The sequence below is a fragment of the Myotis brandtii genome, unplaced genomic scaffold, assembly GCF_000412655.1.
Source record: "Myotis brandtii unplaced genomic scaffold, ASM41265v1 scaffold165, whole genome shotgun sequence".
NCBI classification, from domain to species: domain Eukaryota; kingdom Metazoa; phylum Chordata; class Mammalia; order Chiroptera; family Vespertilionidae; genus Myotis; species Myotis brandtii.
The window spans coordinates 5,110,422-5,126,197 of NW_005356042.1; the positions used below are offsets into that span (position 1 = coordinate 5,110,422).

At 40.2% G+C, this 15,776-nt stretch overlaps 1 protein-coding gene across 1 annotated transcript in view; it reads left to right on the forward strand.

Moving 5' to 3' along the window:
- KLHDC4 (kelch domain containing 4) overlaps positions 1-15,776 on the forward strand; it is a 47,296-nt gene that overhangs the window by 7,880 nt on the left and 23,640 nt on the right. Inside the window, exon 6 of the mRNA XM_005862522.2 lies at positions 3,450-3,586. Within this exon, the coding sequence (XP_005862584.2) occupies positions 3,450-3,586 (137 nt within the window). The remainder of the gene's footprint in view (positions 1-3,449; positions 3,587-15,776) is intronic.

Below are 15,776 nucleotides of genomic sequence, written 5' to 3' on the forward strand. Positions count from 1 at the left end.
GGCCTGGCCTGCGCCCTCTTGCAATCCGGGACCCCTTGGGGATGTCAGAGAGCCGATTTCGGCCTGATCCTGCAGGCCAGGCCGAGGGCCCCCCACCAGTGCACAAATTCGTGCACCGGGCCTCTAGTGGGTTAATAAAAAATGTCACCTGTGTTCTTATTGGCCTTTGTGCATTAATAAGCAGTAAGTAGTTTATGGAGAAAAGTTATTATATACAAAATGTTTATTCGTGAAATAAGTGGAATTCCACCAACAGTATTCAGTTGAACTGCTGCAAGTGTTAACTTCCAACTAAATAATAGCTTCATTACGTTCCATCCGAGCAGGCATTGCAAGACTCCTAGATTTTTTCACTCAGGAAATACTGAGTATCTTTTACATGTAAGGCACCATTCTAGGGCTGGGACATAGGTACAAAAAAAAGATAAATTTGCCATTTCCTATGATGTCCCATATTATGTGTTTTCTTTGGTCCTGATGATGTCGCATGTTTTTAGAACTCTGCTTTCACAAAGCTGAACCGTGTGGCTGATATTAGAATCCATTCAAGTCCCTGTGTTACTTTGGACTCCATTGGGCTTTTTTTTTTTTTTTTGCCTTTGGAGGGAGAGTGTTATGTTATCTTAAAGCTTTTCAGACATGATTTTATTCCAGTTTTGACAACAAGCCCAAATGCTTGGGAAGCAAATAGCCTCATAGGACAAATAGGACAGAAGATGCTAGAGAGGATGGCTTTGCCTTATCCTGGAGCAGTGCTGTCCTACGTTGTTCACTTGGTCACTGGGTGGTGCTTTGCCTGTGTTAGATCCAGAGAGAGAATGTTGGTTGTGTCAGTTTAAACAGTTATCTCAAAACCACTATGTGTATTTGTGCATGAATATATATATTTAAAGGTGTTTTATTTTTATAGCTTTCTTTCCAAAATACATAAATTAATCTCCCGTAAGAGAGCCTGGGGCTAGAAATTCTTTCTGTAAGTTTGACAGTGCAAAGGGGAGTGAGCAGTGAGTAGAGGAAAGGTCTGCTTCTATCTCAGTCCAGCCAGTGACTTCGTTTCTTTCTAGAGTCCAGCCAGCTTCCTTTTGGAGAGCTGATGTAGGCCAGCTCACACCTCAGTTATCACTTCTATATGCAGAAGAATTCTTATCTTACAAGGACATTATAAGAAGTAATTATGTTGAAATGCTTTGACTTTTTTCAAGGTAAACACTTTAAGACATTCCTTATGCTGTTCTCATATATTTTATTTCCATATATATTAGAAGCCTCACAGTGATGCAATGTTATTATTTTTGCTTTAGACAGTTATTATTTAAAGAAACTTTAAAGAAAGAAAACTATCTTATATTGATTTACAAATTTACCATTTTCAGCACACTTCATTCCTTGTTTAGATCTATGTTTTTGTGTAGGAATGTTTTTTGTTCAGCCTAAAACTTCATTTATCATATCTTGAAGTGCAGATCTACTGGCAACAAATTTTTTTCAGCTTTTTTTCTTAAGATAAAATGTCTTCAGTTTATATTTCATATATTTTTGCTAGATGCGGCATCCTAGGTTGACAGCTGTTTTCTTTTAGCAGTTGAAAGATGTTCTGTTTTCTGGCTTATAGTGTTCTAAGGAGAGGCCAATCATCATTCTTATCTTAATTTTTCTGTATTCAGTCTGTCATTTTTCCCTTCTATGGCAGCTTAAAAGATTTTATCTTTGGTTTTACAGCTATTTTATTTTTTTAAATATATTTTTATTGATTTCAGAGAGAGAGAGAGAGAGAGAAACATCAGTGATGAGAGAGAAGCATTGATCTCCTACCTCCTGCACACCCCCTATTGGGGATCGAGCCTGTAACCAAGGGCATGTGCCCTGACTGGGAATCAACCCATGACCTCCTGGTTCATAGGTTGACGCTCAACCACTGGGCCACACTGGTTGGGCAGCAGCAATTTGATTTTGATGTATCTTTGTGATTTTCTTGAAGTCCAAATTATATGTGTGTTAGACTATTTAATATTATCCAACAGGGCAATGAGTCTGTCTTGTCTTTCCCCCTTACCCCCCGCCAACCCCCACCCTCAGTCTTTTTTCTCATTTCATTTTGGTAGTTTTTATTGTCCTTCAAGGTAAGTGGATATGCTGAGAACTTGTGAGTTATTTACTTTATGGTATTTCAGCTCTAGAACTTATTTGGTTCTTAATTATTGTTTCCATGTCTGTTTATTATGTTCTTGTTTTCCTTTAAATCTTTAGACATGTTTATAACTCTTTTCAAGTCCTTGTCTGCTGATTTTCTCATCTGTGTTATTTCTGGATCTCTTCCTATGGACTGACCTTTTTCCTTGTTATCAGTCACATTTCCCTGCTAGAATTGTGTCGTTAGATACAGGACTTTGTGAATGCTGCCTGTTGACTGTCTGGATTTTGTTTTCATCTGTTGCATGAGTTTTGTTTTGGCAGGTGGTTAAGTCACTTGCAGATCATTGTGATCCTTTTGAAACTTTATTTAGAGACGGCTTAGTCCTAGGCTATATCTTTTCTGGGATCGCTACTGAGTGCCCTGGGAGTTCAGTGACATCTTTAACTATGTCTGGTTGGAAATTGCCTGTCTCCAAGTCCCGAGTAAGTGCAGATCATTTTCAAGCTTTCAGGCTCACAGTGGTGATTCTTTTCCCAGTCTCTCCTGCAGATGTGCAGCTTAGTGCTCAAAGACTCCAGGGCACCCACATGGATTTTTAGGGTGCTCTCTCTCCAATACTCTGCTTGCAAATTCCAGCTACCTCAGTATCCCTAGACTCTGACCATTGTCTCCTCAGCTCAACAAGATCACCTGTCCTGTTGGGCTACTTTCCCTACACCAGGGTGCAGAGACTTCCTACAGAGTCACAGGGCTCACCTTTCTTATTTACTGTCCTTAGGGTCACAGTCGTACACTTCCTGTTGTCTGATTCTAGTTCCGTTATAGATTTTGTCCAGTTTTCTCCTCGTTTATAGTGGGAGGGCTAGTGTGGTACAGGTTGCTCTATCCCGATCAGGGCCTTCTGGCTGCCAGCCGGGGCCTCCCTTTGTTTGTGCCACGTCATAGCAAGAGATCGAACTCCCGGTCTCCCAATCAAACTCCCAAGGGGACACTCTGCATATTAACCTCTTATATATATATATAGATGTTAACTTTTGACATAATTGTGTCCATTCTAATGGGATGTGGGTTGTCTAAACATAAGTGGATGTTAGTTTTGCAACCTAGGAGTGCCTGAAAGTTTATTAGATTTTGACTTTGGAGGATTTGTTGATGAGGGATTTTTCAGGAATTTCCCTCAAAGGCAGAAGTGTGGGTGCTGGCCAGGACTACCACGTGCTGTATTCTGGCGGATGGTGCAGAACCTGGGCTGCACCCGTGGAGCCAGCCAAGAGCTGTGCTGCTTTGCTCTGACCTGCCACCTTTCTTTTCACAGGCTGTGGTGGTGCCTCAAGGTGGTGGGCAGCTGTGGATCTTTGGAGGGGAGTTTGCTTCTCCTGACGGAGAGCAGTTTTACCACTACAAGGATCTCTGGGTTCTGCATTTAGCCACCAGGACCTGGGAGCAAGTCAGGTAAGGCTCTGGGTCATGAGTCGACATCTGGGCCTGCCTCCTGTCCATGCCAGCATGCTTGGTTCACAGTGATGGAATCAGATATTGTAGAATTCCAGGGCTTTGAGGAGCACCCTTGCAGAGCCTGAGGGACCAGCTTCGCGGGTAACTGCAGAAAGGAAAGAGCTTGAGTTTTCTCCACCCTTCGCTGAGAAGCCCTGCTTGGCCACTGCTGCCTGACACCGGGCTTTGTTGAAGGTGTTGCCAGGGTCGCTAGGAGCAGCGCTGCATTCAGGCTTATTTTCTTGTTCCTCCCTTGTCTGCGTTACATTGATCATATTTTATGCAGTTCTCCTGGGCCATCTGTTTATCTCCTTAAAGGCACTTTGGGTTTCAGTTTGCTGGATGGAGCTGTGGTATACTAAAGGGGGTGCTCTTAATAGGTCTAGTTGACATAGAAACAGTGGAGCCAGTAAGATGATGGATGGGAAAGCCTTTATATTGCTCTTCAATAAACTAGGCTCAGCCATCACTGGAGCCTGATTTCCGCATCTTTTGGTAAGTGTGTTGTCACATTTACCACTGCACTTCACCACTAGTGTTAGTGGTCAGTGCTGCACACCTGACTCTGAAGAGACAGACTTTGTCTGTATACATTATTTGTATACATATACATTATTTACAGGAAAAAACCTAGGAGAGTGACAGATTGAAAGAGTTGGCTTCATTCTCCTGGGGTGCGCATGCCTGCTTGCTGGGCTTTGTGCACCTGGTGCAGGGTGCCTTCTCTTCACTGCTAACTCAGCAACCAGGGTTTCTTCCCTTCAGTGGAGAAGGCAGCCGCACTGCGGAATTCAGTAGTGGTGCAAAGTGTCTTCAGGTCCTGGGACTTTCATAAGAGGGAAGCCTGCCTCCCTGGGGGGTGTGCTTGCTTGTTTGATGATGAGCCTCTTAAGGAGACCACAATGCCAGGCTATGGAGATCTAATCTATTGGCTTCAGGCCTGGAGTGGAACCAACTATGTAGAATGTCCCTTGTGCAAGTGGAAAGTGTAAGTAGAGTCCCCACGCTGGGCTAACTTGCTGGAGAAGGGCCCAGTGGCGATCCTGAATCAAATCGGAACCAGAAAGCCTTGGTGTGTATTACCAGTTACTGACTTCATTTCCCTTTCTCTTACTTGTTTAGGGAAAGCTTCATTATCTTAGTAGGCACAGCAGTCAGGAAATTATTTTCATATTAAAATTGGTTTCACTATGTATATATTGAAAGTTAGTCATTTTCCCCATAATTTATAAAGTATTTAGGCCCAGAGCTTGCAATCTGTGTTGTCTTGTTCTGCTCCAATTATTTTTTTGAAACCCAATTTTATGTGCTTGTTTGTTCATTGTCGCTGAATTGATTGTTGATATTTTCATAGCATTTATGCCAGCCGCATGGTTGCTATTTGTCCAAATTTATGGTTGAAGGATAATAAACCTCTCCATGAAAGAATACATACAAGTCCTATAGCTACTCAGCTGGGGCTAGTGTTGACGATGGCACATCTGTGGGGTGTTCCTGCAGGGACGTTCTAAGCTATTTTGTGCACACTTTCTCGTGTCCTTCAGCCTTTTCTGGTTCTATAACATATATTATGTGTGCTTGTTCCGAAGAAGCAGGGAGGCACTATTGACATGTGGTCACTTGGGGAGTGCCCTTTGAACAGCTTGCTGTGGCCGCTGTCTCCCAGCCAGCCAGAGAGAGCCACCCTCGGCTCAGCGCAGGATTCCAGCTGCCTCCTGGTGCTCTTGGCTCAATTATGCTTACGCAACCTTTGAGGCATCTGTCTTAAATCTGAAATTGTCTCTGATAAACATGTCTCTCATTACTTGAATACTTGTTCATTGTAATTAAAATGTGGAATTTTTTTTTTTTAATCCTCACCCGAGGATATTTTTCCATTGATTTTTCAGAGAGAGGGAAAGACGGAGAGAAACATTGATGTGAGAGAAACACATCAGCTGTCTTCTTACTGTGTCCTCACATGGTTGCTTTTTGCTCGTGAAGAGAGTTCTTTCTTCCTCTTGTTGTAAAGGTCCAGATCCCATCATGGTGGCTCCACCCTCATGATTTTTTAATCCTCACCAGAGGATAGTTTTCCCATTGCTCTTTAGAGAGAGTGGAAGGGAGGGAGTGACGTGGGCTCAGGGGAGAGAGAGAGAGATAGAGAGAGAAACATCGATGTGAGAGAGACACATTGATTGGCTGCCTGCCACACAGCCCAACCAGGGCAGGGATCGAACCTGTAACCCAGATACATGCCCTTGACTGGGAATCGAACCCTCTATCTTTCGGTGTGCCGGCCAGGCCAACTCTCTAACCGCTGAGCCTCACCAGCCCAGGCCCCACCCACATGATTTAATTTAAACCAAACTACTCCCAAAGGCCCCACCTCCAAATACCATCACACTGCGGGTTAGGGCTTCAGCATATGAATTTTGGTAGGGGCTGTGGGGGCGGGGATAGGACACAAGCATTCAGCCCGTAACAGCTAGTGCAGCCGTGGGCAAACTACGGCCCGTTTGAAATGAATAAAACTAAAAAAAAAAAAAAAAAAAGACAGTACCCTTTTATGTAATGATGTTTACTTTGAATTTACATTAGTTCACACAAACACTCCATCCATGCTTTTGTTCCGGCCCGGTCCAGTTTAAGAACCCATTGTGGCCCTCGAGTCAAAAAGTTTACCCACCCCTGAGCTAGTGTCTAGTGTTTGCAAACATCTTTCCTTTGGCAACCATTGGTGTATCAGTGAGGGTCTAATAAGGAAGACATGAAAGAGATTGGTCACACCTATGGTGGAGAAAACCAAACTAGTGGGTCAGCTAGAAGCCCACTTCCCACTGCTAGGCTTTGCGGGTGGGGTGGGGTGGGGTCTGGAGCTGGAGATGCTGTCGATGCTCCTGAGAAGGGGCGAAGGCCGGGGAAAGGGGCCGGGCCCTGGTTCCTTCCCTCTTCTCCATGTACCTCCAATCTCCTGCTGGTGCTTCTTGCTTTGGTGGGACTTCTCTAATAGTGAGCAAAGCTGGGAGCCATGGAGAGGAACTGCCTGTGTAACCAGACAGGATGCTCACGCACTTTTAACACCTTCCTCAATCAGCAGGCCTGCCCTATCAGCTTAGGTTTCCTATTTGTTAAAGTTTAGTTAGGCAGCCTGCCACACTGAAAAACCAGCACTTCTAAAGGTGAACCCCACTTTTCTTCCTTACTCCCTGAAGGAGATGCAGTTGGGTAAGGGGAGAAAGATTTTGACACCCTTTCTCCATTTATTTCTAAAGCTGGTGCCATCCTAGCTTGTCATCTATGACTCCATAAACCACAAACAAGGAGGTCAGGCTACTTACAGAACTCGGCTGTTTTTGGATGTTTTTCATATACCTAAAATAATCACCCTTTCAAAATTGATAATATGATGGTTTTTAGCATATTCAGAGTTGTACACTGCTAGTTGTACCACTGCTAGTTAAATAGAGAATGTTTCCATCACCCCAAAAAGACTCCATTCCCACTATTCACTCACCTTTAATCTGCTTGCTATCTCTGTGGATTTGCTTATTCTAGATATTTCATGTAACTAGAATCCTTCCTACATTATTTGTTCTTTTGTGACTGGCTTACACTTTGCATAATGTTTTTAAGGTTCATCCATTCTGTAGTATGTGTCAGAATTTCTTTTTTTATGACTGAATATATTCCATTGTTTTGAGATACCACATTTTGTTTATCCATTCATTTATTGATGGATGTTTAGTTGTCTCCACTTTCCACTCTTGAGATAATGCTGCTATGAACATTTGTTTACAACTAATACATTTTTATATGCATTGAAGTACTTAGTACATGATCAACAAAAATCGGTTGAATGAAAAATAATATACTGTATAGGTGTGTGTGTGTTCATGCATGCACACTGTTTCTCTTGATTTGGAAAAGGAGCCAACATTTGTGGCGTCTTGAGCTAAACCCGCTTAGTGTATGTATCTTCAAGCTGTGTCTGAGAAAAGTTGACATCCTAGAAAAGAAGAATTATTCTCAAAATAATTCAGAGTTCTTTGTACGATCCTGTTGCAAAAGGCAGCAATGAGTTAGCGGAAATCAGACCATACCCCATATTTATCATGTGGAAACAGACACACATATGTTCTGTTCTCTGGCTTCTCCCATGAACTGGTTGGGCTCATGGTCTGAGGCTTTGTGGACTTCATAATCAGGCAGGTTTTATTAACAGCTGTGCATCAACTGCGAGTGAAGCCAGGAAACCCTGGAAGTGGGAGTGGAAGCTTGTGTGGATCCTCCTGCTCCTTCACTGCTGATTGATTATCGTCTTGAAGTGCTTGTGCGTATGGAGGAAGGGAAGACCAACTGGTAGAGTGTGACTGATTTGTAGGAAAATCAAGGGGAAGGAAAGGATGCATGAAATTGAAGACTGTCAGGGTAAGGGGTCATTTTTTGGCACATAGATTTCTTTAGTCTGAGACCTTTGACTTTTAGTATAGTTTAGTGCAAGCATGTCACACTCACGGCCCACAACGAATATTTTTGTGGCTCAGCCAACATAATGGTATGTAAGAAACGTTTTAATAAAAATTTTGTAACTTAATTTTTACAATATCCTGTTATACATAATTATTAGTAATGAACTACAACATTCGCTAATGACTAATCACTATAATCATGTTGCATTCATTTCCCTTACGCGCCGGTGCACCATTTCTCTCCAATAATACTAGCAGGGAATATTTTAGCAGCTGGATTGCCACATCATTAGTCTTGTACTGACTTGTTTGGTGTGCGCAACAGGAAATATTTTGCTTTCAGAGAACAAGAAAAAAAGGTTTATTTGCGTTCTGCTTATTAATTTGTACAGTTATTCAGTGTCTGGTAAGTTAATGTTCAAGAAAAAATATTTTTATTAAAATATTCTATTATTTTATGTTAACGATTACTCATTTATTTCAGCCCTTTATATTCAGCATGTCCCTATCGAAATAAACCTGTTTCTATGAAAATTGAAGCTTTTTTTTTTTCAGCCCACATAAACTTAAACCTTGTTTATTTGGCCCTTGTTAGCCTTTGAGTTTGACGTGCTTGGTTTAGTGTCTTAGTTGGCTGTTGAGAGTGTGCGTTATGGGACCAGGTTGCCTCAATTTAAATTCTGGCTCTTCCGTTGACTAGCTTAATGTGTTTCTTGACTTCTTGTCTTGATTTTCTCATTTGTTAAATGGGATTAAATATAATTTCTTAGCCATGCAGTTATTGTGAGGAATAAATGCACATAGCATAGAGTAAACATTCCACAAATAGTAGTTTTCTTATCCTATATAATAAAAGCCTAATATGCTAAGTGTCCGGTCGTCTGGTTGGTCATTCAACCAATCAAAGCGTAATATGCTACTGATATGCTAAGGCCACTCAGCCGCTTGCTATGACATGCACTGACCACCAGGTGACCAGGGGGCAGATGCTCCCACCAGTAGGTTAACTTGCTGCTGGGGTCCAGCCAATCGGGACTGAGTGAGACAGGCTGGATGTGCCCTGGAGCCCTCCCGCGGCCCCTCCCCAGCTGGCCAACCTCCTGCATCCCTCCCTGGCCCTGATAGTGCACTGGTGTGGTCCCTCGGCCTGGCCTGCGCCCTCATAATATGGGCGGCTGAGGGACCCCTCCCCGCAGAGTGCACAAATTTTGTGCACCGGGCCTCTAGTTAAAAATAACAGTTGAAATAAAACAAGAACACAGTCTGATAGGCTACCTAGATTCTAGAAACCACTATTATTTTGTACAAGGAGATAAAATTCCCTATACTAAGCCTCATATTCATTGTTTGATGGAATATTCATGTTCCATTTTTGACACTTGGAAAAGTGGAGCCAAATGCCGAAGGGACACTGTTTAAAATGAAAAGGGCAGTGCTTTTGCACATGGTTCCTGCTTGGGCCATGTTGTAACAATTCTTGGAGGAGGGGCCTTTTCTGGTTGTAGAATGAGCCGTTAGACTCAGTTTCCTGTCCAGTGGGCCTATGTGATGTTGACTCTCAGGTTTTATGAGAAAAAATTTTCTTTTGCTCAGTAAATGTCTCAGCGCTGCCTGGTATGGTACTATAGCATGTAATTTTGTAAGGTGTAAACTTTGAATTACCTCGGGGAACCATTTACTTGCCAAGTGTTTAACACTCTGTACTCATGGAGTTATAAGCCCATGGAGTTATTTGATGCTAGAGTATTTTCTGTAAATGTCACCATTCGAAGGGGCCTGGGTGATGCTGAGTGGCAGCTTGCCCTGTTGGAATGGCATTTTGCACATAACTCGGCTGCACTGAAAGCACCCCCTCCCACAATATAGCACATGTATTTTTGTGCTGCATATAGATCTGGCTGAGTACAACATGGGATTTTTTAAGACTCCATATTTAGGAGTGATGGCAGTTGAAAAGGCCTGTTGGAGATTCAAATATAAACAGGCTTTTTTGAGTGGCTTTATTTTTCTAAAGGGGTATGTGAAGTGTTTTTATAGAAAGATTTTCCCATTTTGGTTACTAAGCACAGTGGTACATGGCTGCTGCTACAAAAAGTAACTTACATCCTTAGTGCCTGGATCACTGGAGGACAAAACACCCATCAGATTTGTGGGCAGGAAGCTGACAGGAGGCCCTTACCTGGTGCATCTCAGATGCCGGGAGTCATTTAAGGAAGACAGCTTGCTGACACTGTTTCCATAGGTCTCTGGTCCTTAGGTTCACCGTTACTGGGCCAACATTGGTAACATTCTGGCTCTCCTGCAGAAATATTTTGAAGTAGAATTGGACCATGCTAGTTGCTGAATGAAAATCTGTTCCCCAGGTTATTCTTCTAAAGTATCACATCAGAGAATTTATCAAAAGGGAAGGTTACATTTTGCCCAGCACATGTGATGTTTTTCTTCTTATCAGCTTCTCTATTGTAGAGTTGTACTGTGTGGCCTGTTTTCTCAGTACCCAGCACAGAGGAGATGGAGAAGTCCGGCCATCTGTTTCAGCCTGTGGAGTGGGACCAGCTCCAAGGAGAGCCCTTTTCTCACTGTGCAGAGTACCAGTCTAGGCCAGTGCTGATTTGGTATGAACCTGCACGTGGTGTCATGCATACCCAGACTCTCCTTTTGAGCCTTGTTTATTTGTTTTGTTTTGTTTTTATCATGATTTTGGATAAGAAAATACGCTTACTAATTTTGTGGGAGAGCAAATATGTTGTTGACATATTCAACATCCAAAAGTATATTTGTAGACCAAATCTAGCAAGAAGTATTGAAGTGGATTTGGTAAAATCCATCCATTTATGATAACTCTCAGCAAAGTGGTAATAGAAGGAACATACCTCAACATAATAAAGGCCATATATGACAAACCTACAGCTACCATCTTAATGGTGTAAAGCTGAACTTTTTTTCTTTAAGATTAGGAACAGGATAAGCATGTACTTATACCACTTCTATTCAACACTAGAGGCCCAGTGCACGAAATTTCGTGCTCAGCCCAGCCTGCGCCCTCTCGCAGTCTGGGACCCCTTGCTCCTTACTGCCCACCTGGCTTCTGGCTGAGCAGCACTCCCCCTGTGGTAGCACACTGACCACCAAGGGGCAGCTCCTGCATTGAGCGTCTGCCCCCTGGTGGCCAGTGCATGTCATAGCAACCAGTTGTTCTGCTGTTAGGTTGATTTGCATATTAGGGTTTTATTATATTCAACATAGTATTGGAAGTCTTAGCCACAGCAGTCAGTCAAGAAAAAGAAATAAAAGGCATCCAAATTGAAAAGGAAGAAGTAAAACTGTCATTATTTGCAGATGACATTATACTATATATAGAGAGAGAATCCCAAAGATTCCACCAAAAACTATTCGAACTGATAAATGAATTCAGTGTAGTAGCAGAATACAAAATTAATACTCAGAAATTGGTTGCATTTTTATACACCAATAATGAGTCGTCAGAAAGAGAAATTAAGAAAATCCCATTTATAATTGCATAAAAAATACCTAGCAATAAATTTAACCGAGAAGGTAAAAGACCCTATACTCAGAAAACTATAAGACATTGAAGAAAGAAATTGAAGAAGATACAAATGGAAGCATATACTGTGGTCATGGATAGGACGAATTATCATTAAAATGTCAGTACTAAACAAAAAACAAAAAAAAGTCCATACTGCCCTAGCCAGGTAGCCAGTTGGTTAGAGCATCGCCAGAAATGCCAAGGTTGCTGGTTTGAGCCCTGGTTAGGGCACATATAAGAATCAACCAATGAATGTATACATAAGTAGAACAACAAATAGATCTCTCTCTCTCCAGTAAATTTTTTAAGGACATGTCTATACTATCCAAAACAACCTATTATTCAATGTAATCCCTATAAAAATACCACTAACATTTTTCACAGAACTACAACAATCCTAAAATTTATATGGATCCACAAAAGACCCTGAATAGCCAAAGCACGCTTTAGAAAGAATAAGTAGGAGATATCGATATCAAACTATACTACAGGGCTATAGTAATCAAAGCAGCATGGTACTGGAATATATGGAACAGAAGAGAGAGTCCAGAAATAAACCCACATCTATATGGTCAATCGGTATATGACAAAGGAGGCAAGAATATACAATGGGGAAAAGACAGTCTCTTCAATAAATGGTGTTGGGAAGAATAAATGGTGTTGGGAAGGCTGGACAGATACATGCAAAAAAAAAAAAGTGATAGAAACTAGACTACTTTATTACCCTATATACAAGAATAAACTCAAAATGGATTAAGGACTTAAATGAAGACCTGAAATCATAAAACTCCTAGAAGAAAACAGGCAGTGAACTCTCTGACATTGCTCTTAGTAATATTTTTTTGGATATGTCTCCTCAGGCAAGAAAAACAAAAGAAAATATATATAATGGAACTACATCAAACTAAAAAAATTTTGCAAAGCAAAAAAACCTGACTGGGAGAAGATATTTGCTAATGATACATCTGGTAAGGGTTAATATTCAAAATATATAAGAAACTCATATAAGTTAACACCAAAAAGACAATCCAATTAAAAAATGGGCAGAGGACCTGAATAGACATTTTTCCTAAGTGGCCATACAGATGGCCAATAGATGTGTGAAAAGATGCTCAACATCACTAATCATTAGAGAAATGCAAATTAAAACCACAATGAAAATCATCTCATATCTGTCAGAATAGCTGTTGTCAAAACAACAAAATGTTTGGGAGGATGTGGAGAAAGGGGAATCCTCGTGCACTGTTGGGATTGCAAATTGGGTAACAGTATAGAAGTTGCTCAAAAAATTAAAAATAGAACTATCATGTGACCCAGCATTCCCTCTTCTGGATATTTATCTGAAGAAATCCAAAACAAATTTGAAAAGATATAGGCATCACTATGTTTATTGCAGTGTTATTTATAATAGCCAAGATATGGAAGCAGTCTGTTCATTGCTCAACACTTGGATAAAGAAGAAGTGGTACATATATACAATGCAACATTACTCGGCCAAAAAGAATGAAATCTTACCATTTGGTACAACATGGATGGAGCTAGAAGGTATTATGCTAAATGGAATAAGTCAGACAAAGACAAGCATCACAATTTCACTTATATGTGGAATCTTAAGAGGCAAAATAAAACAGAAATGGACTCAGATACAGAGAACAAAGAGGTGGGAGGGAGGTTGGGAGGCTGGTTGAAAAAGGTGCAAGATTAGGTGCAAATGGGCAGTTATGAAACAGTCATGGGGAAGCACAATGCAGCATGGGGAATATAGTCAGTATTGTGATCATTATATGGTGTCAGTAGGGCACTAGACTTACTGGGGGATTGCTTCCTAAGTTACATAATGTCTGACCACTATGCTATATACCAGAAACTAATATAATATTGAATATCAACTGTAATTGAAAAATTAAAAAATACTTTTAGATATGGTTAAAAACCTAAATGCAAATATTCTATCAAAACAGATAGGCTAAAATTTTAAAAATAGTATTGAAGTGGGATAAATTTTCCTTTAAAATTCTACAAGGAATTTTTACGAGATAAGACTTTTTGAAAAAGTGGCCCTTGCTCATAGATGAGAGGGATTTAGGAACCTTAGTCCTAGTAAGAGGTCACTGCTTAAAGGTCCATTCACAGGCTCTGGCATCTAGGAATAGGTATTGGTGATTTTTGGCCGACTTTACATGGATGAGCACAATGCTCATTTTGAGCGACACATTAATAGGGATGTTAATAAACTGAGGGTATTGAGGGAAGAGAGATGAATATGATCAAGCATTTGAAGAAAGGTGAGAACTTTCTGCAGTTCACCTGAAATTTACTGAATGGGAGGCGTTTAGATTGGGCAGCTCAGGCTTCCTTTTTTAAAAATCCTCACCTGAGAATATGTGTACTGATTTCTGCTGCTGGATCGGTCCCTTTTTGAGAGGAGGGCATTAATTTGTCCAACTATGATAGTGAATTTATCTCTTTCTTCTTGCTGTTCTATTAGCTTTTGCCTCACATAGTTGGGACATTTTGTTTTTAGATGCATACATGTTAAGAATTGTTGTGTTTTATATAATGCCTTTTTAAAAATCCCTGATAACTTTTCTTTGCTTCGAAGTCTGCTTTGTCTGAAATTAATTTTATTACGCTTTCCTTTGATTAGTGTTAGCATGGCATATTTCCTCCAGCCATTTACTTTTCATCTATATGTGTCTTTAAAGTGGGTTTCTTGTAGACAACATATAGCTGGCTCTTGTGCTTTGATCCACTTTGACAGTCTGTGACTTTTAATTGGTGCATTTAGACCATTGACAGTCGAAGTGATTATTGATATAGTTGGATTAATTTCTCTTGCATTCATTACTGTTTTATATTTGTTGCGTTTGATCTTTATTCCTATGTTTGTCTTTCATTCTTTTTGCCTTTTGTGGTTTTAATTGAGCATTTTATATGGTTACATTTTCTCTCCTTTCTTAGTATACTAGTTATAGTTCTTTTTTAATGGTTGCCCTAGAATTTGCAATATACATTTACAACTAATCCAAGTACACTTTAAAATAACAGTATATTACTTCACAAGTAATGTGAATACTCTATAATAATAAAATAATTCTAATTCCTACCTCCATCACTTGTATTATTTCTGTCATTCATTTTACTTGTATATATACATATCTGTATGTGTATATAAAAGCTTACATAATCAGATACATTGTTTCTATTATTTAACCAAATTGTTACCTGGTAGATCAATTAAGTAAAAAATTTTACTTTTACCTTTTTCTTTTCACCTTATTTAGTGCTCTTTTTTTATGTAGATCCAAGTTTCTGACCTATATTCTTTTTCTTTTCTCTGAAGAACTTTTTTAAAAACATTTCTTACAAGGCAAATCTGCAGTCATGCATTGCATAATGATGGGGATGTGTTCTGAGAAATGTTTTAGATGATTTTTGTCATTGTGCAAACATCATAGAGTGCGCTTACATAAACCTAGATGGTATAGCCTACTGCACATCTAGGCCATATGATAGAGCCTTTTGCTCTTAGGCTGCAAACCTGTACATCATGTTACTCTACTGAATACTGTAGGCAGTTGTAATACAGTATTCAGTGTTTGTGCATCTAAACATTGAAAAGATGCAATAAAAATACTATATAAAATACAAAAAATGATACACCTACATAGGGCACTTACCATGAATGGAGCTTGAGGACTGGAAGTTGCACTGGGTGAGTGAGTGAGTGGTGAGTGAATGTGAAGGCCTTGGCCATTACTGTCCACTGCTGTAGACTTTATAAACACTGCACACTTAGGCTACAGTAAATATATCAAATAACTTTTTTCAACCCTTTTGTAATAACACTTGGCTTAAAACACAAACATATTGTAAAGCTGTACAAATATATTTTCTTTATATCATTCTGTAAGCTTTTATTTTTTTAATCTTTATTGTTCAGATTATTACATACTTAGGCTATAAATATATCAAATAACTTTTTTCAACCCTTTTGTAATAACACTTGGCTTAAAACACAAACATATTGTAAAGCTGTACAACAAAATTTTCTTTATATCATTCTGTAAGCTTTTATTTTTTTAATCTTTATTGTTCAGATTATTACAGATGTTCCTCTCCCCCCCCCCCCCCCCCCCTCCCCCCCCAC